At 48.0% G+C, this 22,634-nt stretch overlaps 1 protein-coding gene across 1 annotated transcript in view; it reads right to left on the bottom strand.

Moving 5' to 3' along the window:
- Window positions 1–249: 249 nt before the first annotated feature.
- RUNX3 (RUNX family transcription factor 3) overlaps window positions 250–22,634 on the bottom strand; it is a 62,848-nt gene continuing 40,463 nt past the window's right edge. The window contains exon 5 of the mRNA XM_073317732.2: window positions 250–4,364. Within this exon, the coding sequence (XP_073173833.1) occupies window positions 3,841–4,364 (524 nt within the window). The 3' untranslated portion in view covers window positions 250–3,840. The remainder of the gene's footprint in view (window positions 4,365–22,634) is intronic.

The following is a 22,634-nucleotide window of genomic DNA, read 5'->3' on the forward strand; positions in this document are numbered from 1 at the left end:
CTTACACAGCCCTCAGGGTGTGAGTTAAATGCCTTAGTGGGCCAAACCTCTAGCTTGTGTAAATGAGCAGAGCTCCGACGACGAGCTGAGGACTTGCTTGTAGCTCCTCAGGGGTCAGGCACTGGGGCCAGGGGAAGCGTTGGGATTGAGTCTGTGTATTTGGACAACACTGGTGAGCAGCACGAGGAAATCGAACAGGCGGGAGGCACCGCAGAGACTTGTAACCATACATTTATTATTCCACGTGGAAAGGCCTTAAAATGATTACACAGATGCCTGACAAGATAATCACGTACATTTGATAAGAACATCGACGTTTATAATAGAAAAGCAGAACTGGCCACTTCGCTATGGCTTCTTACAAACTCGAGTCCACCTATTCACAAGATAGGCTAAGAAGAGGGGGTCTGATCCTGCGCTCGCTGAAGCTAAAAGCAGCAGACTCCTGCTAATGACTTCAGTGGGAGCAGACCCCCGCCCCTCCCCAGTGACAAGTGCTACAGGTAAAAAGATGGGTTACATATTAAATATAGGGAGTTACCTTCAAGTAGGCCTGGTATATTACACAAATAACCACATTATTTGGTGTTACTAGCATTTTTGCAATGTCCATCATAAAATTCCATTTAAACAAAACAAATCTCTGCCATCTTTAGCTACAGAAAGAGCGTCCTTCTAGTCTCATTTTTTTGGTTGTTTCTGGCTTTGACCCTGCACACACAAGTATAGGAAGCATTATTAAGAACTGGATCCTTCAACATATTTAAGAATTATATTATTCTAACAAATAAGACCAAAAAATTAGATTTTACAGTTAAATATTTCATAAGCCAGACAAAGGTTTTACTGTACAAGCGATTGTGCATTTAAAAAAAAAACAACAAAAAAGCAAATGATAGTGCAAAGCAAATTCTTTTGGCCAGTTTTGCGACCATTTGCATAAAATTGAGGTGTCTGTATTTACACCTTCATATGACAATATGTCATAAAGGAACATAGTTGCAGATATATATATATTTTTTTGGTTTTAAATACTCCATGAACACCATTAAATTGGTATGAAGAATTCCTTATTTTCTTTGTGCTTTCTATCAGTGGAACTATTGTACTGATAAACTTGAACGCATCAGAAGACAGGCTGCCATAGTCCAGTTTGACAGACAGATAGCAATCAAGAGGCATGGGCTTGCTGTTTGCTAAGGCAAGTGGAGTTTGCAGTTTTTAAATCCATGAGTGGTCATTGCAGCTTTACAACTAAATCTAGGTACATATGATTTGATGTCCCAATCCCATATTTAAATGGTAATGCATTTTATGTCACTTGATTGCTGGAAAGATACCCACTGAGATTTGACAAGCCAACCATCTTTGCTTTAGCTGTGGTGCATAGGATGGGATTTTCAAAGGCGCTCAAGGTCTCATTGAAATTCAACCTTAACTCACTCAAACATAAGCAGCCAGATGCCAAATAATTCTCATGATAACTTAAAAAAACCCACTGAGTAGTAGGAGTTTCATAATCAGTTAAGGGAAAAAAAGGGGCAACTCTTGGCTTGTTCTACATCACCTTGCCGGAGAGATGCTTACCGCTTGGCTTGTTCTACATCACCCTGCCAGAGGGATGCTTACCGCTTGGCTTGTTCTACATCGCCCTGCCGGAGAGATGCTTACCCCCAGCCACGGGCTCTGTTAAATACTCACAGGGTTAGTATGAATTTAGAACTATGCTTCAGCATTATTATTAATATATCTCCTCTGAAGTGGCCACATAACTAGAGGAGACCTCTAGTTCACATCCTGAAGCACCCAACTCCCACGGGGTCTTCCTATTTAATAGGACTGGGAATCTAATTCTAAGCCCTGACTCTCCATCACCCTTCGCCGTGTGCAGTCATTTACACCAGTGCAAAGTGGAGGGAAAATGCTTCTGCTTTAGTAGCCTTTTGTATCCATTAACACAGGAGCAGGACCCCCCTCTGCTTAAAGTACCTCTTGCAACACACAAGTCCTGGGTTCTGTTCCCATCCCTGCCACCGGTGTGCTACATTCAGTGACCTAGAGTGGGAGCTCTTACAACCCAGCTGCCGGCTGAAGTGGCAAACTGTTATCCAGGCAAACGTACCTTATTCACAGGAGTCGTCTCATCGTCTTCAATGGAACAACTAGTGTGAGTAAGGTTATGTTAGGACCAGGCCCTAATTCCTGTTTGAAGCACAGGGAACTAATTTATGTCAGCTAGCAATGCGGAGGGGCAGCGTGGTCCAGGGAGATCCCAAGGACCCAGGAATGCTGGCTTCTAGCCCAGACTCTGCCACAGAGCTCCTGTGTGATGTCCCCTGTTTACTTCCCTACGCGTTGTCTATTTCAGTTGTAAGGTCACTGTGGAGGATAGTCACTATGTATCTGTACAGCACTCAGCACGATGGGGCGTAATCTCCGCCGAGGCCTCTAGCGGCTGCTCTGTTACCAGTGGTAAGCGTGGGTCAGGAGTGCCACTGTATGTGGCCTTCAACGAATCCCTCTACCTCAATTTACCTGTCTGTAAAATGGGGATAATAACAGTGCCCTAAATCACCACAGGGGTTGTGATACGAGGCATAATTATGCTAAGCACTTTGAGATGAGAAGTGCTATATAGTATGATTTCATTTGTCTAAAATAAAGCCAGGGGGTTACGTTTTATTTAAAATTGAGGGGTCAGTCAAATCTCAGTCAGTACTTCAAGAATCAGCCGACAATCTCTTTTCTTTAAGCACAAACGCATGGTGTGTAGAGCCACTCTGGGTGTAAAAATGGATGCGAATCATAAAATAAATACTAAGTATTGCCACAGCTGCCTGCGTTCCACCTGGAAATGAGCGAGGAGAAGCCGCTACGCTGGATTTCATATAATTCCAAAGGCTTCCGCGTCCTCTTTGCAGCAAACGTGTTTGTAAGTGCACCTCACACGCTGGATTGTCCCAAACGCCTTCTTCGTCTCGGACGCAACCATCGAGACTAACTAGAAGTAGCAAGGAATTAACGTCCAGGTCAGGACGAAAGGAAAACACATTGTGTTAAAAAATTACATCTCATGTAAACATATGGGAAGGGGATTGGGGAGGTCGTCAAGCGTGGGATCAGCCATGTTACTGTTGAAAACAAACAAACAAACAAAAATCACAATACAACCACTTTCAAAATCATATCACAGCACTTGTTCACATGGCTGATACCTGCTCACTCGCTAGCAATGTTCTTCAGAGCCTTAACTGCGTCAGCGAGAGCCAGTCACACCTGTTTTGCTGTAAACAAGACTCACGTCTCAGCTGATGCGGGCAGCTCTGGTTTGTTTGGTGATTAAAGGCCCTTTTCCGGAGGGGGCGAGTGGCTAAGGCTTCTTAGTTCGTTCTTCCTGCATTTGCAGAGAGATGGACTGGCTGATTTCTGGGGCCTTTTTAAAATTTTCTCTTAACACCTATGATTCTGCAGGAGGACAGGGGTTTTTTTGGTTAAGAGCGAGATGATGGATAGGCATTCTGAACATAGCCACAGCTGGGCAATTAACAAACATCTGATTCCACACACTCCTATATACAATCCACCCATTTCAAAGTGACCAAAGGAACCTCACTGAGTGACCAATTCAAGCCTTGTGGACGTGTGTTTTGAACTGTATACAGCTCTGGTCCATCTTTGCTTGCCAATTACCTATATTGGTGAGGGAAGGATCCTGATTTGCCTTCAGATTGGGAGACGTCCCGTGCTAGGCCTCATTTTGATCTATTTGCGATTGACAGGAGTAACACATTGATGGGCGTTTTATTTGGTTCAAGTTACACGTGCCTCCTTGAGTCCTTCCTAGTAGGGTCTCCAGACAGATTCATCCATCCTCCCGGTAGTCGTCATGGCTGTAGGCGAGTTACTGTGACTACCATCCGCATCAACGCCATCATTCTGATTAGCAAGGTTGGGATTCATTAAGTTGTTGCCCACTGAGGCACTCGTGCAGGAGGACAGCATCCTTGTGGGTGAGCGCTCACCTCCCGCCACCATGGAGAATTGGTACGATCCGGACGACGTACCGTAGTACAAATGGTAAGGGGAAGGGTTGGTTTGGAAGGGTCCACTTTGGTTCTGGGTGGAGCCAGGGTAGGGTGGCGGAAGGTAAGTGTGGTGGAAGCGGGTCGTGGTGGGCATGCTGGTCATGCTGATGCCACTGATCCCTGAGGCTGAGGGCGTCGCGGGGTAAGGGAAGGCCGCTGACATCGCGCCGGGGTAATGCATCCGGGGGTCGGAAAACCTGGTCTCGGTCAGGGTCGGCAGTGTGGGAAAGGAGCGATCAAACTGACGTGGGTCAGAGAAGGGGCTCAGATCCGACGTGCCTGTTTGCAAGAAAAAAGAACATTGGCTGGTTAGGCTTTTCCTGCTGGAAAACAAAGACCACAGCTGACGGGCGCAGCTTTAGGGTGTACTTGGGGCTGACGCTTAACGGGAGAGTGAGTGATTTGTCCAAACAGGGTCCTGTGAGCAACAAGTCCAAAGGTCTATTCCTGCCTCTGCAACAGGAAAAAAGCCACACTGATCTAAACACCTTTATACGGATAGAACTGCATCCACACCATGGGACTGCACTGACTCCATAAAGGGATTGCATCCACACTTACGGGACTGCACTGACTTAACTGTATTGGTTTCTAAACTGGGTACAAAAGTGATAGGAAAACTGGGTGCAGACCAGCCCTCGCAACCAGCATTAGGCCTATCGTTATCCTTTCTCAATGGCGAGAGGATTGCAGCCTTTACTCAAATCAATCCGTGAAACAGAAGACATTCTAACCTATGCCTCATAAATAAACAATTTAGGAATGTGAACAACAAAACACAAAGTAGGGATCTAACACCAATCAGCAGTTGCGTAACAAAGTCGTTTTGCCTAGTAGCTAGAGCACCGGACAAGGGCTTAGGAAACCTGGGTTTTATGCCTGCCTCTGGTCTGCTGAGTGATCGTGTGCAAGTTACTTCAGCTCCCTGTGCCTCAGTTTCCCTATCTATAAAATGGGGCCAATGTGCTTGGTAAAAGCTCTTTGAGTTCTACTGATGGGGAGGGTGAGGTATCTTTGCTTGTATACTCTGCACAGCACTGTATGGTACTCTACAGCATGGTTCACAGCCTGGTGTTGGTGCAGTCGTCCTTGCGTCTCCAGCACAAGAAATAAAATTCACAGTAAGAGGCACGTCCTAAATCTGCAGTTAAGCAGAGTTGTGGAAGCTACAAAAAGTCATTTGTTTAGGCCAGTCCGGTTTCCTGCCCTAAAAGCTGTTGTTTCTTATCCACGAAAGAACGGGGATAAGCTTATTTCTCTAGTGGTTTATCCGTCTCCAGCAGAAAAAAAAAAAGCTATAAACACAAAAAAATTGTTTAGCCATTGCGTGGGCTGTGTAGCAAATAAACCGGCACAGGGCCCCAGACAGCCAGTCCCTGAGCCAGTCAGTCAGGCCCCCTTGGTGTACACACACGCACAAACAGAGCCAGGGAGGGAAAGCCGGAGTCTAGGCCAGGTCGTTAAGCCTTCGTGTGGGTGGCCTGTTCAGGCTGATAGCATCAGGGGATGGAGCTGATAAACATACAGCTGAAAGCTCCCAGGCTGAGCCACCATGTCCCTGCTGCTTTTTGCCTCTGAGGGGATATAAAAAGAGTGGAAAACTTGGTCCTTCTGGCCGAAAGTCTGATGGAGGGGCAGGGAGGCCGATATAAAGGGGCGTCCCCTCTAATTCCCTCAGACATTGGGGCAGCCCCCATCTGTTTGGGGGGAGGTCAAGGAAATTGTCCACCACTGCAAACCCAAAGGATTTCCCAGGCAGACCAAGCTAGGAAAGGGAGTCCAAGATGGCATAGTTCCCAGGGGAGCACTGGTCCTTCTCATGACTGTGCCAGACTTCGGCGGCTGCCTTAAGATCTGTGGCTTCTCCCCCTGGATTCCAGCACGTCTGTGGGCTTGGGGGACCTGCTACAAAGCAAAGATGAGCCGAGGTGGTATGAGTCACTGCAAAGCCCAGGTGCTCAAGGGCCGAGTGTTGCCCACCCTGGGTTGACCCGCCTGCAGTTCATTGCGTGGGGAGGGCAAGAGTTAGCCTCATGGTTCTTGCCACAATGGTGAAAGCTGCTGCTGGGCCAGTTACAACCTCACAGCCCCTGTGGGTGGGTCAGAGAGTGGGCAAGACGTCTTCCCAGCATCTCCACTTCTGGGCCCTTGAACTATTCCTGTTCTAACCGAGCAGCAGCAGGAGAATGGAGCTGGCCAAAGGAGGTACAAGAAAGGGGCTTCCCTCAGCCCCATTCCAAACACCACCTTTGCGGGAGACTACAGTGGAAAGCAGCTCTCCTCAGACCCATGGTCTCCATGCAACATGTCCTTAGAGTCCCAGCCCGAGCCACAGGCTGGCTAGCCCCACTGCTTTCAATGGAGTGGCACCCCCTTACACCAGCTCTGAATCTGGCCCATAGGGTCAACCCTGGCTGCTCTTTCTCAATCCCTGGACCAGAACACTGTCGTTTTTTCACTGTAGCTTTTTTCTGTCATGACAAAATACAAGTGATGGGATCTTTCTCCATACACGTCTACACCGAGGGCGCTTTGTAGGTTGCACTGTATCCCTATGATATGAGCGTCCTGATCACCAAACAGTGACATGTTAATGGATTAGGAGGAGGGCAATAATACACTTAGAAGCTGTGTTTCTGATCTGCCTTACACGCGTGTGATTCGACTAACTTTTATAGCTTAACTCCTGATTTGCACTGGTCTAAGCAGCTGGTCTAAAGCTACAGCCCACAATCAGAGCTGGCCTGTGGCTTTGTATCAGAAGCAGAATTAGAACAATGAGATCCTTGCAAGCGGGTAGGAGCGGAGACTTATTTTAAAGGGGAGCAGATAGATTAGGCTACCCAGGAGTGGATGTGAGGTGCAGTGTAGGTACACTGCCTTTTTCTTAAATATGAGGCTAATAAATAAAGCCCAACCTTGATAGTGCTTTTTCAACCCAAAATGCTTTACAAATTATATGTATATATTGTAAAGCAGAACAAAATCCATCCATCCACCACCAAAATACAGCCCAGCAATGTTACTCAGCAGTTTGGGACGGGAAGTGAAGAAGAGGGTCCTGTCTTACCATGAATGCAGGGGGGGAATCTTAGGGCAGGAGAAGGGAATTATTCATGTTGGAATTTGTCCAGTATCTCCTGGCTAACACCCTTATGCTACTGGGAAAGGCACTGTGCGATTGTTAACCATTGCAAATGACCGAAGGACCTTCACTTTACATCTCATCCTAAAGGCAGGACCTCTGGCTGCACAATATCCTCCCAGGAAGCCATGAATCCACAAAAGAGATCTCCCATTCGAGCATTGGCCTGTCTAGACCTGCTTAGCTTTTGACACCTGATAAGTTCCCAATACAAGAAGATGGTACGGCTGCGTAAAAGGAACCGAGCCGTTCTGCAATAAGGGGAAGAGCACCACCTATTGCATCACAGCCCGTGGGGGGCCCCCCCTCCCCATCGCTTCCTGCACATGCAATTTCATTTGTCATCTTTGGACTCTTCTCAGGGAAGCAGCCTCCAAATTTGCTACATTTCTCCCAGGGTTAGGCCATCCCTAGGAATTCAGCTTCACCCGGTCGTCCAATACAGATGGTGACCATCTCACTTCAGATGGTGAGCAGACCCACCAAGCCATGTACCACGAGCTGAGCCAAGAGGGAGTTACCTCCCTTCATTATATTTCATATACCCATAAATAACAGTCCATAAAAAGCAAATTGAAATAAAAGATAAGTTCTCAGGGCGCATTTCCCTTTGCCTCCATAATATACTCAAAAGGGGGTTATTTTTAAGCCAACTTCTTATTGGTCTATACTTGCACCGCTTGGGAATCCATACTTGCTACTATTTAGATGCAACTGTATCAAAGTGTTAATTAAAGGCCCTGTGCAGGGAGCTCTATGGAAAAGGACATGGGTAGAATATGAGGGTTGGATGGGACCTCAGGTGGTCATCTAGTCTAACCCCCTACTCAAAGCAGGACCAATCCCCAGTTTTGGGCCAGAACCCTAAATGGCTGCCTCAAGGATTGAACTCACATCCCTGGGTTTAAGCAGGCCAATGCTCAAACCACTGAGCTATCCCTCCCCCATAGATAGGTCTATGGAAACTCCTTCTACGGCATGCAAATACTGCTAGCTTTCCAGGTGTCAGCTCTTACACCTCAGAACAAGCCAGTGACACAGAGATAATGAGCCAGATGCAATGGAATTAAACCAGGGCTGAATCTGGATCGGTATGCTGCCCTCTGTACATAATGCATGCTCATTAGCATTGAGTCCTTGCATGTTAAGTAGTGGTATGAGTCTCATCTTGACTCAACTTAAACTACAATGTACACTTTGCAGGCTCGCTGCAACACACCTACGCCTCTTAGACAACTGTCTATATCTATACACCTCTGACCGCCGAAATACAGCCACCTCAGTGCCAGCATGCCACAGTGCAGAGCGGTTTAACCAGGAAGTGAAGACGCATATCTTAGCCATCTGAAACTATGGAAGGAACAGGAGGGGGCTGGACCTAACTCCTCATGCTGGAATTTAGCCAGGAGACCTGTGCTAACATCATGCTTGCAAACAGTGGTCAGGACCTGGGTTTAACGTCTTATCCGGAAGAAGGTTTCAGCTTTTACAGAGCAGCAGTAAAACTAGCCCTGATTGTTTGTTTTTTTAATTCTCATCCTTCATCTCTGGGGGCGTTGTCCTGCCAGGAAAATCCAAACAGTGGCCACGGAACAACACACCACCTCCCTGTATAATGGCATTCTTTGTGTTCTGATTCCCCACTCCCCCCCGCCATCCCACCCACCTTTCTAATACAAAGGGGGAGAAATGGCGCCATCCTGGAGCTGTAGACACTTTACACCGCCAGCCAACTGGAAAGTGGGAAATATCCTTAGGGCAGATCCTGCCCAAACAGGGCAGATGGGGGAGGTTGACGGGCTGTAGGGATGGGAAAAAGTTTCCTAGTGTGCTGAATAGCAGTGTTAGCTCTGTTTATAGCCACTCTTGGGTTGTATAACAACCTCCCAGGGATCAGAACGGGTGTGCTGCGGATTAGCGCTCCCACGGAATATCCCCGACTGCTTGGGTGCCCGTTGCCTGCACTCCCGGACCGGGCAAGGCCCCGCTTTGCACAGCCACGTGTACGACTAGGTATCATCAGGCCTTTACGGCTGTGATAGCACCCATTCCAACAAGGAGTTAACACAAACTCCGGGCTTTAAGCTCAGGTTTTCTGAGGGGAAAGGCATTACCCGCCAGGCCTTACCGATTGAAGCTTTTTGTCCCTCACCGAGAGACACACTAAGGGGTAACTGAGTAAGGGACATGTGTCTATATTGCCTGCAAGCCACTGCCCCACCGTGCTAGCCAAACCCTGCCCCAGGCTGTCAAAACTGCAGCTGCTGAATGAGCGACAGCCCCTAGCGACAGAATGGGACACGGGCTGGACAGAAGTGGGGCTGGTGTAGTGAAGCTAAAGCAATGCAGGTGTAACACACCAGTGACTGCGTGCTACAGGTCCCCCCACTGTGCCACCCCACAGATAATATGAGCTGCTATGATCCGGCCCCTGCCTAGGGAACCTTGTTTCTGGTGCGCCCGACGTAGCCGCTCCTGCCTTTCGTTCCGGCAGGCTCCTGTTCAACCTGTGGTGCGTTAGCCAAAGTAAGAGTCATCCCGTAAGCCTGGCATGCGTCATGTGGCTAGACAGCCCCGTGGCTCGCATCCAGAGCCCACCCTGAGACCGAATCAGGCCTGTGCCTGGATGCTCTTCCCACGCTGCAGCGTTTGGCACCAGACCTGCCTTGCACAGGCCGCTCTGTGGACTGTGCCAAGCGGCACTCAGCCGCCAACTGATGCGATGTTGGGGTGCATCTTTGGGCCACTGTGGGGAGAGTGTTCCTACTTTCACACGGGACACTAGACTCTGGCCCCACTTGGACTTGATCAAAGGACCCTTGGCTACAAACCCTGCAGCTCTCCCATGCTGGGTGACCGGCTCTTTGTGAAGCACTAGTCGCTTTTATGTCAGGCCTCTTTTCCAAGCGGCGCCCATCAGATGGCAATACCCCTGCAAAGTGATCAACACCTGGACGAGAGCTGACATTCTGTCCGCTAGAGGGCAGTGGTGCACACAGACCCCATTCTGGACACTTTTAGACAACGACACACAGGTTGCAAGTGGAGACAAAAGATGATCTTGTGGCAAAGACACCGTCCAGGAGCTCTGGATTCACTTCCCAACTCTGCTGCAGCCTCTCTGTATCACTGTGAACACGTTATTTAGTCTCCCTCTGCCTCAGTGTCCCCCATAAAATGGAGATACTAATAATATATTATTTCCCCCATCCAGGGTCAGGCTCGTCTGTTTAGACTGTGAGCTCTGTGTGGCGGGAACTCTCTCTAAGTATGTGTACTTACAGTGCCTAGCACAATGGGACCCTGCTCTCAGTTGCGGGCTCTAGGCCCCGCTGTCATACGTATAATGGTGAACCTGTGTTTCTGCAGCATTCAGCCAACTCTATCCCACAAGAACAAACCGAACAACAGAGCCTGAAGTTTTATACAAGTAATAAGCACAATTAGTTCGCAAACGATGAACTGGAATTCATCACCAAGCTAAAATTTTCCCTACATATTTGCTGGGCATCATTGTCCTCTAATGAAATTTGGAAGCATGTTCATCTTGCCCGAGTTCCTAGTCTGCTCCTGCTGCTCTCAGAAGAGTCACCCCTGACGTTCTGAATCATAATAGACTTGACAAGTTCCAAATAGAACAGCTGTATTAATTTCAGGTTTCAGAGTCACAGCCGTGTTAGTCTGTATTCGCAAAAAGAAAAGGAGGACTTGTGGCACCTCAGAGACTAACCAGTTTATTTGAGCATAAACTTTCGTGAGCTACAGCTCACTTCATCGGATGCATACTGTGGAAAGTGTAGAAGATCTTTTTATATACACACAAAGCATGAAAAAATACCTCCTCCCACCCCACTCTCCTGCTGGTAATAGTTTATCTAAAGTGACCACTCTCCTTACGTGTATGATAATCAAGTTGGGCCATTTCCAGCACAAATCCAGGTTTTCTCACCCCCCCGCCACACAAACCCATTCTCCTGCTGGTAATAGCTTATCTAAAGTGACCACTCTCCTTACAATGTGTATGATAATCAAGGTGGGCCATTTCCAGCACAAATCCAGGGTTTAACAAAAACGTCTAGGGGGGTGGTAGGAAAAAACAAGGGGAAATAGGTTACCTTGCATAATGACTTAGAGACTGGGAGTGGCTAAGTCATTATGTAAGGTAACCTATTTCCCCTTGTTTTTTCCAACCCCCCCCCGCCCCGCGACGTTCTTGTTAAACCCTGGATTTGTGCTGGAAATGGCCCACCGTGATTATCATACACATTGTAAGGAGAGTGATCACTTTAGATAAGCTATTACCAGCAGGAGAGTGGGGTGGGAGGAGGTATTTTTTCATGCTTTGTGTGTATATAAAAAGATCTTCTACACTTTCCACAGTATGCATCCGATGAAGTGAGCTGTAGCTCACGAAAGCTTATGCTCAAATAAATTGGTCAGTCTCTAAGGTGCCACAAGTACTCCTTTTCTTTTAGCTGTATTAATGTATTAGCTGTATTGACACGGTCTCCCACAGTATTCTTGTCAGCAAGTTAAAGAAGTACGGGCTGGATGAATGCACTATAAGGTGGGTAGAAAGCTGGCTAGATTGTCGGGCTCAACGGGTAGTGATCAATGGCTCCATGTCTAGTTGGCAGCCGGTATCAAGTGGAGTGCCCCAGGGGTCGGTCCTGGGGCCGGTTTTGTTCAATATCTTCATAAATGATCTGGAGGATGGTGTGGATTGCACTCTCAGCAAATTTGCGGATGATACTAAACTGGGAGGAGTGGTAGATACGCTGGAGGGCAGGGATAGGATACAGAGGGACCTAGACAAATTGGAGGATTGGGCCAAAAGAAATCTGATGCGGTTCAATAAGGATAAGTGCAGGGTCCTGCACTTAGGACGGAAGAACCCAATGCACAGCTACAGACTAGGGACTGAATGGCTAGGCAGCAGTTCTGCGGAAAAGGACCTGGGGTGACAGTGGACGAGAAGCTGGATATGAGTCAGCAGTGTGCCCTTGTTGCCAAGAAGGCCAATGACATTTTGGGATGTATAAGTAGGGGCATAGCAAGCAGATCGAGGGATGTGATCGTCCCCCTCTATTCGACATTGGTGAGGCCTCATCTGGAGTACTGTGTCCAGTTTTGGGCCCCACACTACAAGAAGGATGTGGATAAATTGGAAAGAGTCCAGCGAAGGGCAACAAAAATGATTAGGGGTCTGGAACACATGACTTATGAGGAGAGGCTGAGGGAACTGGGATTGTTTAGTCTGCAGAAGAGAAGAATGAGGGGGGATTTGATAGCTGCTTTCAACTACCTGAGAGGTGGTTCCAGAGAGGATGGCTCTAGACTATTCTCAGTGGTAGAAGAGGACAGGACAAGGAGTAATGGTCTCAAGTTGCAGTGGGGGAGGTTTAGGTTGGATATTAGGAAAAACTTTTTCACTAGGAGGGTGGTGAAACACTGGAATGCGTTACCTAGGGAGGTGGTGGAATCTCCTTCCTTAGAAGTTTTTAAGGTCAGGCTTGACAAAGCCCTGGCTGGGATGATTTAATTGGGGATTGGTCCTGCTTTTGAGCAGGGGGTTGGACTAGATGACCTCCTGAGGTCCCTTCCAACCCTGATATTCTATGATTCTATGCGTTCCATAACCACCTATTGCAACAGCAAAAGAACCTTCTGTCACATTAAACAAGTGATCAAGGGGCAATCTAGAGTGAACATACCATTTGCACAACCAACTCAGCGCATGCCAGGAAAGTCGGAGTTAGTACCTTGTATCTACACTCTCCTCACCAGCCCTTCACTCCGTTTGAAATCAGAGCTGCTTTTTAAACTCTCTCTCTCTCTCTCACACACACACACAATCCACTGCATGCAACACACGCAGCTGCAACGCGTTGCATCTGCAAATTTACGATGGCTTGACTTGGTTTATAGCTGTCCAGCCCCTTCGCTTTTTAGACCCTGGCAATTTGAGCTTGAGTATTTCAGCTGTCCAGTTGCCAATCAAAATATTTGAAGGAAATGTTTATTTTCTTCTCGAAATCACACCAGCTGCTGCACTAACTGAATAAGCCCATTTAGATGTAAGAATTTAACCATTGTAAGATTGACTCGAGTGCCCAACTACTCCAAAATCTGACCCAGTCGCCCAGCGGAAATGTCAGTGTTTTGGATGGGAGATTGGGGAAGCGTGGAATGTGTATTAAATAAAAGCCATGGAGAGGTCAAAGCCCTGACTGCTAATGTCACTGTCTCGTAGGTGGGCTTGTTCTGGCATCGGGATGGTGTGGAGGAGCAGGCCAGCAAGACACCCTATTTTGTGCCAGTGAAATATGCATGTCTTAAAGCCCCCCCCTTCCCCCCTGCTTTTGCCACGCTTCAGACAAACCAGCTTTCAAAGCCATGTAGCTCTTTTCCAGCTAAAGCAGCTGAGCCCAAGTGACAGAGTGACTTCAGTGTCCTGCCAGCTTGGGAGCCCATATAGGCCTTTTCTGGCATTGAGGAGCTAAAGGACAAGCGCTGTACCAAATGCCTGCTTATGAACGGCAGCAAAGCCCGCGTGGGTCAGCAGCGGGAGCCGCCGGCTCACGAGGCGCCCGCACGGGGACGCTTTGTGTCCCGCAGCAGGAGGGAGGCGCGTCTCTGATGCGGGGAAGAAGGTTCTGCCTCCTCACTGAAGAGCTGCTAGCTGCCCCAGGAGGGCTGGGCAACCCAAAGCCGAGCCTCGCTGCCTTTCGGGGCCTGCACCGTTCCCACTGGACCTGATCCCCTGCCGAGCAGGGACATTCTGGGGAATGGGGGGGTCCAGCCTCCACGGGGGCCTGCAGCACGCCTCGGGATACCTGCTCTGGCGTGGAAGTAGCAAGAGCCGCTAACAACAGTGAATTGCAGTGCGGTGAAGCCACAGCAGCTCGGGTCGCAGCAGCCCTGGCTAGCCACTCGACTAGCCACTGGCTAGCCCTGGCTAGCCACTCGACACGCGGCTTCCCTGCCATTGTTCTAGCGAGCTCGGGGACGTCTGCACGTGCTCCAGTCACCCCTCGGACTGAAGTGTAGCCAAAGTTCAGGGCACATGGGCCGGGGGGAGGGGCGGGGGGGAACAGGGGATCCACTAATGAATAGGTGACTGGCTTAGGTTACAAGGAGGACGGATTTATTTGGGGGCCATGGGAAGTCCCTGGGGTATAAATAATATCGGCGTACAGAGGAGGAAAGGGGGCAGAGGAAAGTGTAGGCCGAACACTAGCGAACACGTCTTACCGTGAAGGCGAAGAGCCAGTGGGAAAGCAGCGACGCTTTGCCCGGCCCGTCATCAAAAGTGCTCCATACCGTGACCGGGTAAAACTGTCAGCTTCGCCAGGAGGTGATTTAGATGCCCAAGTCCCATTTCCAAGAGTGAATTAGGCGTGGAGAGTGGCAGTCACAAGGGTCTTTAAGTGCCTAACTCCCACTGAAACATGGGCGTTAAGTGCCGCAACACTGTCGGGAATCCCACCCTGTGGTGCTTTTGAAAATTTTGCCTGCCATAAAGTGTCATGAGCCTCATTTTATAGATGGAGAAACTGAGGCACAGACAGGTAACATGTCTTCCCCAAGTAAGTCAGCAGCAAAGCACTGTATGTGTGTGTGTGTTTCCAGGCACACACATACACGTTCTGTTTTCACACATACACAACAGAGCTGATAGATATAGAGAGCGAGAGAGTCAATGGAAAACTTGATAAAGTTTTAAAAAGATTTTTTTCAGCTTGACTATAGCTGTGTGATGTGTGTATGTACATGCCTTGCAAAATTGACATGAAAAATCCAGCCCAGGGGGGAAAAAAAACCTACTTTCCTGCCATATGGCATGATGATTGATGACAATGTAAACACGAATGATATTTTACACTTCTGTATATAATGTGTGTGTGTCAAAGACAGCGAGCGGTGGGGGAGAAAACTGCATCTCTACATCTCTCTGTGCCTCTGATTCTTTTCCCCCCTGTCCCTTCTAGTTTTTGTTCTCCTTGTACCTAAATTGTCTTCCAACATTCTTCTCTCCCTGCTCTTTTGTACTTCTAATGGCTGGTCCACCTGGGCGTATGGGCAGTAGGTGGTCCACAGAGGGTCCACCTGGGCGTATGGGCAGTAGGTGGTCCACAGAGGGTCCACCTGGGCGTATGGGCAGTAGGTGGTCCACAGAGAGAGACAGTTTGTTCTCTGGAATATCAAATCCTCCTGCTTTCTAGAGAGGAGTCCAAACCCTCCCTTAAACGCCCATCCTCATGGCTACTTGTCACCTCTCACATCTGTGAGCGAGTGCATTTACTTTCAAGTCAGAGTCAACAAAGAAGGTGAGAAAAAAAATGGTGAATGTTTCTGGAAAGAAAACAGAACAGAGTTTATTTTGGGGCATTGAAAAGCCAAGGTGTGAACAGCGTCCGTTGCAACCAGCAAAGCGGTTGTTCTGTATCTGATATAACTAACTCATGAACTACATGTGATTACTTCCTCTGCTGTGTCTGAAATACCATACAGCTTATCTGAGCATCTCAGGGGTACTTGCTCGAGCGTGTAAAGAACATTTACGACTTGAAACCTTCTGTTTTTGTAAATGTCTTGAAATTTAGAGCTATATGAACACACACAGAGCCCTCCGATCTACTCACCAAAATCCACCCCCACCAGCTTCTTTGTTCCCAGGTCCTTAAATTGACACACCTCAGCTTTGCTGGGCACCGGAGCTCACATTCCCAAAGCTATTTAGGTGCCTCACTCCCATGGATCTACCATGGGAGTGAGGCACCCAGGTATCTTTGTGAATCTGGGCCTAGGCTAGCAGCATTCTAGCCCACATTTCACTATGCACCTGTATTGCAAAGAGCAGCAAAAGCCCTGACTGGCTGGTATTCGGTGAGACTGACAGCCTGCAGCCCGACTACCTCACGAGCTGTGTGTCAGGTCAAAGCTTGGAGAGGGGAGACCCCTTAAGGAACGCCATGGTGATTCAGTACGCAGCACTTAGTTTGCTCTGTGGCCCCCAAACCTGCATCAGAACACAGTAGCACAGACCTGTGCAATGAGGCAGAGACCTACCGACTGTGCAATCTTCTTCTGGGGGGGTCTGGGCTAGATGATGTCAGTGAAGCATCAAGAGCTAAGTCAGTGTGGACTGAAGGAAAACCAAGATCCTGACCACTAAAGATCCCACGACCCACCCGCAAGAGAAGAGCTGTTAACCCTAGTATCGATGCCAAATTGCAGGTGCAAACAAAGAGGGTGTTTTGTTTCACTTCATAAATTGTTGCTGGTAAACAGTTGCCATGCTCTAATCCAGTGGTGGCTGCACATCAGTGATTCCTTTGCATACTCTTTATGAAATAAAGTGCTTAAGTGCTATTATTGTGTCTCATCGTGATGCTGCATTTCTTTACTAGGTTATATTCCATCTTTAAACATTTTAAACTCGATTCATTTCAGGGAGTATTGTCCAATGTGCAAATCTAATTCACTGGCTCAGAAGAGCAATTTAAAGACAGAGGAATACTCAGAGATAGAAAGAAGGCAGGAAACCCATCTTGGTATGTTCCTTCCTTTGAGGCGAAAATTATAGCCCACATTTTATTTTCTTCCCACTAATGCTTGCCTAACTTCCTTTGGAAACAATTTAGTAGCTGCCCAAGAAACAGCTATTTTAAAGCAACTATAAGTCAATCTGGATGGGCTCCTGGAGGACGAGGGAGCAGAAATGAACAGTATTGGCTAGGTCTATAATTTAGAATTTAACCTTAGAACAGCCACATTGCGTTTCTGAGGCCAGGTCTACACTACAGTCATTGCAATGGCCCAGCGATGGCTCAGCAGCTGTGATGATGCAGGGCTGTAATGTAGACACTTGCTACCTTGCCAGAAGGAGGTTTTCCATCACTGTAGTTAATCCATCTTTCTGAGAGGCAGGAGCTAGGTCAATGGAAGAATTCGCCAGTTGACCTAGCCCCTATACACTTGGGGCGGGGAGAGGGTTAGGTTGACCTCATCACACCATTCAGAATGCAACATTTTTCATAGCCCTGAGCCATGTAGCTAGGTCAACCTAATTTTGAAATGTAGACCATGCCTGAAAAACTGGGGTACTAGCAGGCTATTCCACGAGACCTATTAAAAGTAATACAGTACTTTACAAACATAAAAAGAGGGGGAAGGAAGATTTTCTTTAAGTGAATATGGTAAAGCATTCTTCTGTGGCCTAATCTGTACTTGACAAATTGTCCTGGGTTTAACTAAATTGATCTAAAATCAACCTGGTGAGAACCCCTAATGTAGCTGCACCATGAGCGGGACTTTCAGCATTGGCTTCGCCCTCTTTCCTTTGAAGTCAATGGATGCTAGGCAGCAAAGTTAGGTTTGCAAATTGCCCAAATAAGCCAGACTAATTTAAGCTGGAACTAAACTAGTTGAAGTGCATTTACACAAGGTGCTGCACTGGTTCTAACGAGATCAATTTAATTAAACCAGTGCAATTTTTCTAATGTAGCAGAGACCCGTGTCTCCCTGGTCCTTTCCAGGGGATTTGCAAGAAAGGTGACTTATATTTCATTTTTATTTTGGATCCTTAAAAAGCATCCTATTTGTGCACACAGGTAGTCTCTATTACCACATGTCCCTCTGACTGGTATCACCGTACGCCCTGCTACAGGCGTGATATTCGCACTCCCTGACGAAACCTTGTCTTTACACTATACTGTGAACACTTCAGGCTGAGGGCTGTCTCCTTTTATGTGTTTGAACAGCACCTCGCACAACTGGGTCCCCGATCTCAACTAGAGGCTTTGGCCGCTACCGCTGTCTGCCTGAGTCTGCGGGCAGTTTGAAACAATAACTCTGTGAGCTACCCCCAGGATCCTCCCAGGGGTCTTGACTTTGAACCCTAATTTGGCTTGTTTAAAAGTCACCCTTGATAATTATTTCGCTGCTGGCCATTTTAGGAGAACTGGCAAGCTACTAAACTATTGTTGGATGCCTGTGTTGGGGGAGCAGCTCCTGAGAGTTTCTGGGCTGGGGCATGAGGAATGCAAACTCCCCTGCACCATATTTAAAGTCGCTTCCATTCCCAACCCAAATCAGGGAAGGAAGAAGAAATGCAGCCACGTCCCCCATGTCCCAAAAGCCTCCCTTGTCCCACGGTCCCCAGGACACCAAAATGGACTCCCCTGGGGATTGAAAACCCGAAGCCCCCCTGCAGTGGTGGGCAAAACATCCTCCTTCTTCCTAGTAGCTTCTACGAGGCCGTCGTGCCTTGTCATTGCCAAACTCTGCAGCACCCTGAAAATGTGGGTGAGGTGGGGAGGGCACGTTAAATGAATTGAATAGCAACATAGAAAAATAACAGGGGACCCCGCTGGGATTGTACTGGATGAATGGGGTTGCAGGGGGTTGTGATGCTTAATCCAGGGGTCCCTGCTATGTAACGTGGGCTGCAATTGGACACAGGGCCTTGCCCAGGAGTCATTTCTAACCAGGCTACCTTCTTGGCTTACAAGTCATCACCAAGCGAATCCCACTGTGTTACCTGCAGTAGCCTGGTCTTGGGGAAGAATGGCCTTATGGATTACGCACAGCCCTGGGACTCAGGAGCCCTGGGTTCTAGTCCTAGCTCCAGCACTGACTTACTGGGTGACCTTGGGCAAATCGCTACATTGCTCTATGCCTCAGTTTCCCCAGCTATAAAATAAGGCTATTAATAAGCTTGGAAGGGACCACTCCAATTATCTACCCTGAATTCCCACCCAGCACAAGCCATTAATAGTAATGAGCTCACAGGGCTGCTTACAAGGATCGATGGGTTTACTGGCCTTCTTAAAAGTCAAGTGCTAGGTGACACAGACCCGATTCTCACGGGTGCTGAGCGGCTTCCATTGACATCAGCTGGAGCTGGGGGGTGGGGAGGGGGCTGCTTGGTGCCTGTAAAAATCACGCCCCATCATTCTGTGGAATACCACTGGCATATGGCCGGAGCCCACACCCACCCTAGTCAACGGAAAGATTCTCATTAGCAACAATGGGATGAGAGCCGGATCAGGTTCTTCCGCATTTGGGTTCACTCCAGCAACTGGCCAGCCAACCCAGGGAAACAATTTTGAAACACCCAACAGGAAGGTGACAACGTTTCTTGTTTTCAAAGGAGCCTCCCTCCCTTTCCCCCCGCCCCACCCCCGCAACAACTGATACTAACGAGACCCATGTCAGTTATGCGGCAGTGAGTCATTCATGAAGCCCCTACAGCCCAGGGGCCCGGACGGCAGCTAGAGGAAACATGTTGCAAGTGCGTGTATAAATCATGTCACACTTTGCTTTGTCACCGTCTTTGGCGCAAGGAGAAGGGCGCTTGAGGTTTGGTATATGTTTGGGTCAGATTGGCAGTTTGCAGTAAGGACGCATCTTGTCTCAATTCTAAAAAGGTAGGAAAATTCCACACACGAGAAAACCAAATTCTGCCGGTCTAAAGGCACACCGCCCCATCCACTTGTGTTACGCCATTGCTGGAAGAGACAGCAGTGTGAGTTTTTGAAATCCATCGCTCACACACACATCGTTATTTTTAAAAGCCACCATTTTGGGGTGGTTTGCTCTAAAAACAAGATGCCCTGTTCTCAGCTGCCCTCAAGGCATGGGTAGGTGGAGGTGGGCGGACGTTTGTGCCCCAGTCCCCGGGCTGATTCTGCACCGATCTGGTTCCCCAAGATGCCGATGGCCCCCAAGACCTGTTCCTGCAGCCAGGGATTGCACAAGTGCTGAGATGTCCTTTTTCCTGACCATGGTGACACATCCACAGCCAGTGGGCTGGCATAGCATACGGATATCACAGGAAGAATCCCCCATGACAGCGTAATCCTCACATCTGGATCCACTGGCTTTGAGTCTGTTTTGTGTTACTTCAGGCTTGTCCACACATGAACATTAATCCAGAATAAAGTAAAGTATGAATTTAAAGCAGATTAACTATTCCTGATTAACTCCATGTGTGGATCCTGTTGCTCAGGAATAAGAGTGCCTGATTCTGAATTATTTTAACCCAGGGATGAAGGCACTCACATTCCGGACTAAGAGCATCCACACACACAGTTAACCAGGCATAGCTGCCCCAGAATAACTCTCCATGTAGACAAACCCTTAGTACTCTAGAATGCTGGGTTGCATAGTATCTCAGGCCCTGCCCCACTCCTATTGAATCATTGGTAATGTTCCCACTGACTTCAGTAGAGCAGAACCAGGCCCATATTTTGGACAGAGAGAAAGAAAGAATCCTGGGGAAAGCTAGTCAACTATTAGGACAATTACATTTTTTCCTAGTACCACAGCTATTTGCTACCATTCAGACTGCCTTCACTGAACAACGTGACCTCAGAACAGCCTCAGGGAGTCTGACATATGTTCCTTTAACATAGCGTTTAATTTTTGGAGGCTGATCAACTATTCTAGTTAAGAGACAAAACCCGCAAGGTAAGGACCTAAGACAAATAGAAAAGAAAAAAGAAACAAAGATGGGAAATTCAGCAACACGGAGCTGTGTCTGTGCACGCCCCATAATAAGGGAAAAATTTCAAACCGTTCTAATGATAGCTTGGCATTTCACAGTGCATGGGAGAGCCAAGTTTTTAAAACCTCAGATTTCACAGGGCTTGCTCGAGAAATATTGGGCCAGATCTTCTACAGAAGTTCACTAGAATTAACTCAGCTCTGCTGAAGTCAATGGAGCTATGCTGATTTATGTACCAGAGCTGATGATCTTGCCTCGCTTATTTAACACACTGCAGAGCCAGATGCTGACCTTAGTTACTCTGGTGTAAACCGAGAGCAACCCCTTTGTCTCCAGTTGCATTTACACTGGTGCCAAGTGAAAGCAGACTGTGGCCTGACGAGGGATGGTAACAGGAGTAAACTGCAGTTGCATGCAGATATATGAAGGGCCTGATTCTCTTCTCACTAATGCTGGTGTACACCAGGACTGACCCCACTGAAATGAATGGCATTTAACGGTGTGAAACTGACGGAAGTGAGAAGACAATCAGGCGCTCTGAACTTGGGCATGGGTAAACTTTCCTTATGTACTTCCTCACCGGCCCACCAGAAATGATCAGGTTTTTCTCTTCCTGAGAGGTTTTTCATTTTTAGATTTAACCTCAGGATGATTGTTTTACGGGGACGGTGTGGGGGGTGGAGGAAGAGGGAGGCTATTTATAAACGCCAGGGGCTGCCTCAGTGAAAGGCTTGTGCAGAGGGTCAGATTCTGCTCTAAATTACCCCAGCGTTAACGCCAGAGTCACTCCATCAACCTCAGCTGGAAAGTAGGGTCTGGACCAGTATGTCCGTTTTCTATGCAATTTACAGACCGGAGCAGAAGCCTCGGCGGTGGCAGGCAGCGTGGAGGCAGGTGGGAGGGTTTTTCCACATGGCCAAAGCTGGAGCTGGCTCTGTCTCGGTTTGAGCAAGGCCTGGAGAATGAGGAAAAGGGTTGGCATGTACATAGGCAGGCCCAGAACACTGATCCTCCAGTGACTAGAGCAAGTGAGAGTCATAGCTCAAAAGTCCCCTATGCAACTCCAAGCAGGCATTGCCCACCCGAGGGGATTGTGTGTAGGCCCACTCAGGTTACAGTCGAATGCTGCTCTTCTAGTCCATATTGCTTCCCATTTTCTTTTGCTGGTGACGGTCACAAAACTTACCCCACATTGCCCAGAATAGGGCCATAGCCCATAGGTGCCCATTAACAATTTATGTTCCAGAAAGAAGATTCACTCAATCCCTATTGACAATCTGCAGCGACACACATGGGTAGCCAAACTGCATCCCAGAGAAGAAGGATTTCCCAGTGGTCAGGGTGCTTGCCTAGGACTGGGAAGACCTGAGGGTGGGGGGGGGGGTGTCAAAGGCTGGCTCTGCCACTGATTCTCTGTATGACCTTGGGCAACTCATTTAGTCTCTCTGTGCCCCTGTTTCCCATCTAGTCCATGGGAATAATGGCACTGCCCTACCACACAGCAGTGTTGTGAGGCTAGTTTGAAGATTCTGAGCTGCTACGACAATGGGAACTGTCTAAATACCATAGATAGCTTCCAGCATCTCCCCCTTGGCCCTCCCAACCTGTGTCATCTCTTTACACTTCAGAGTGAATCGTCTTCTTATACGTGTTACCTAAGAACGTGCCAAGACATGAGAAAAATTACAGGCCTGTTAACTCTTCTATTATTCTTGGCAGGGTTGAGTTCTAATGGCCTGGGCAAAAATTACGATCGTTGTGAATCACATGTGTGTCTGTGAGGGGCTTTATAATTATTATTGGTTATAGTTTGTGTTAAGTCAAAAGGACACTCTCAAGATAAAACGTTACAAAACAGATTTAGCTCCTGCTTACACTGGGGCAAATCCAG

This window comes from Lepidochelys kempii, chromosome 19 (genome assembly GCF_965140285.1).
Source record: "Lepidochelys kempii isolate rLepKem1 chromosome 19, rLepKem1.hap1, whole genome shotgun sequence".
In the NCBI taxonomy this organism is placed as follows: Eukaryota; Metazoa; Chordata; order Testudines; family Cheloniidae; genus Lepidochelys; species Lepidochelys kempii.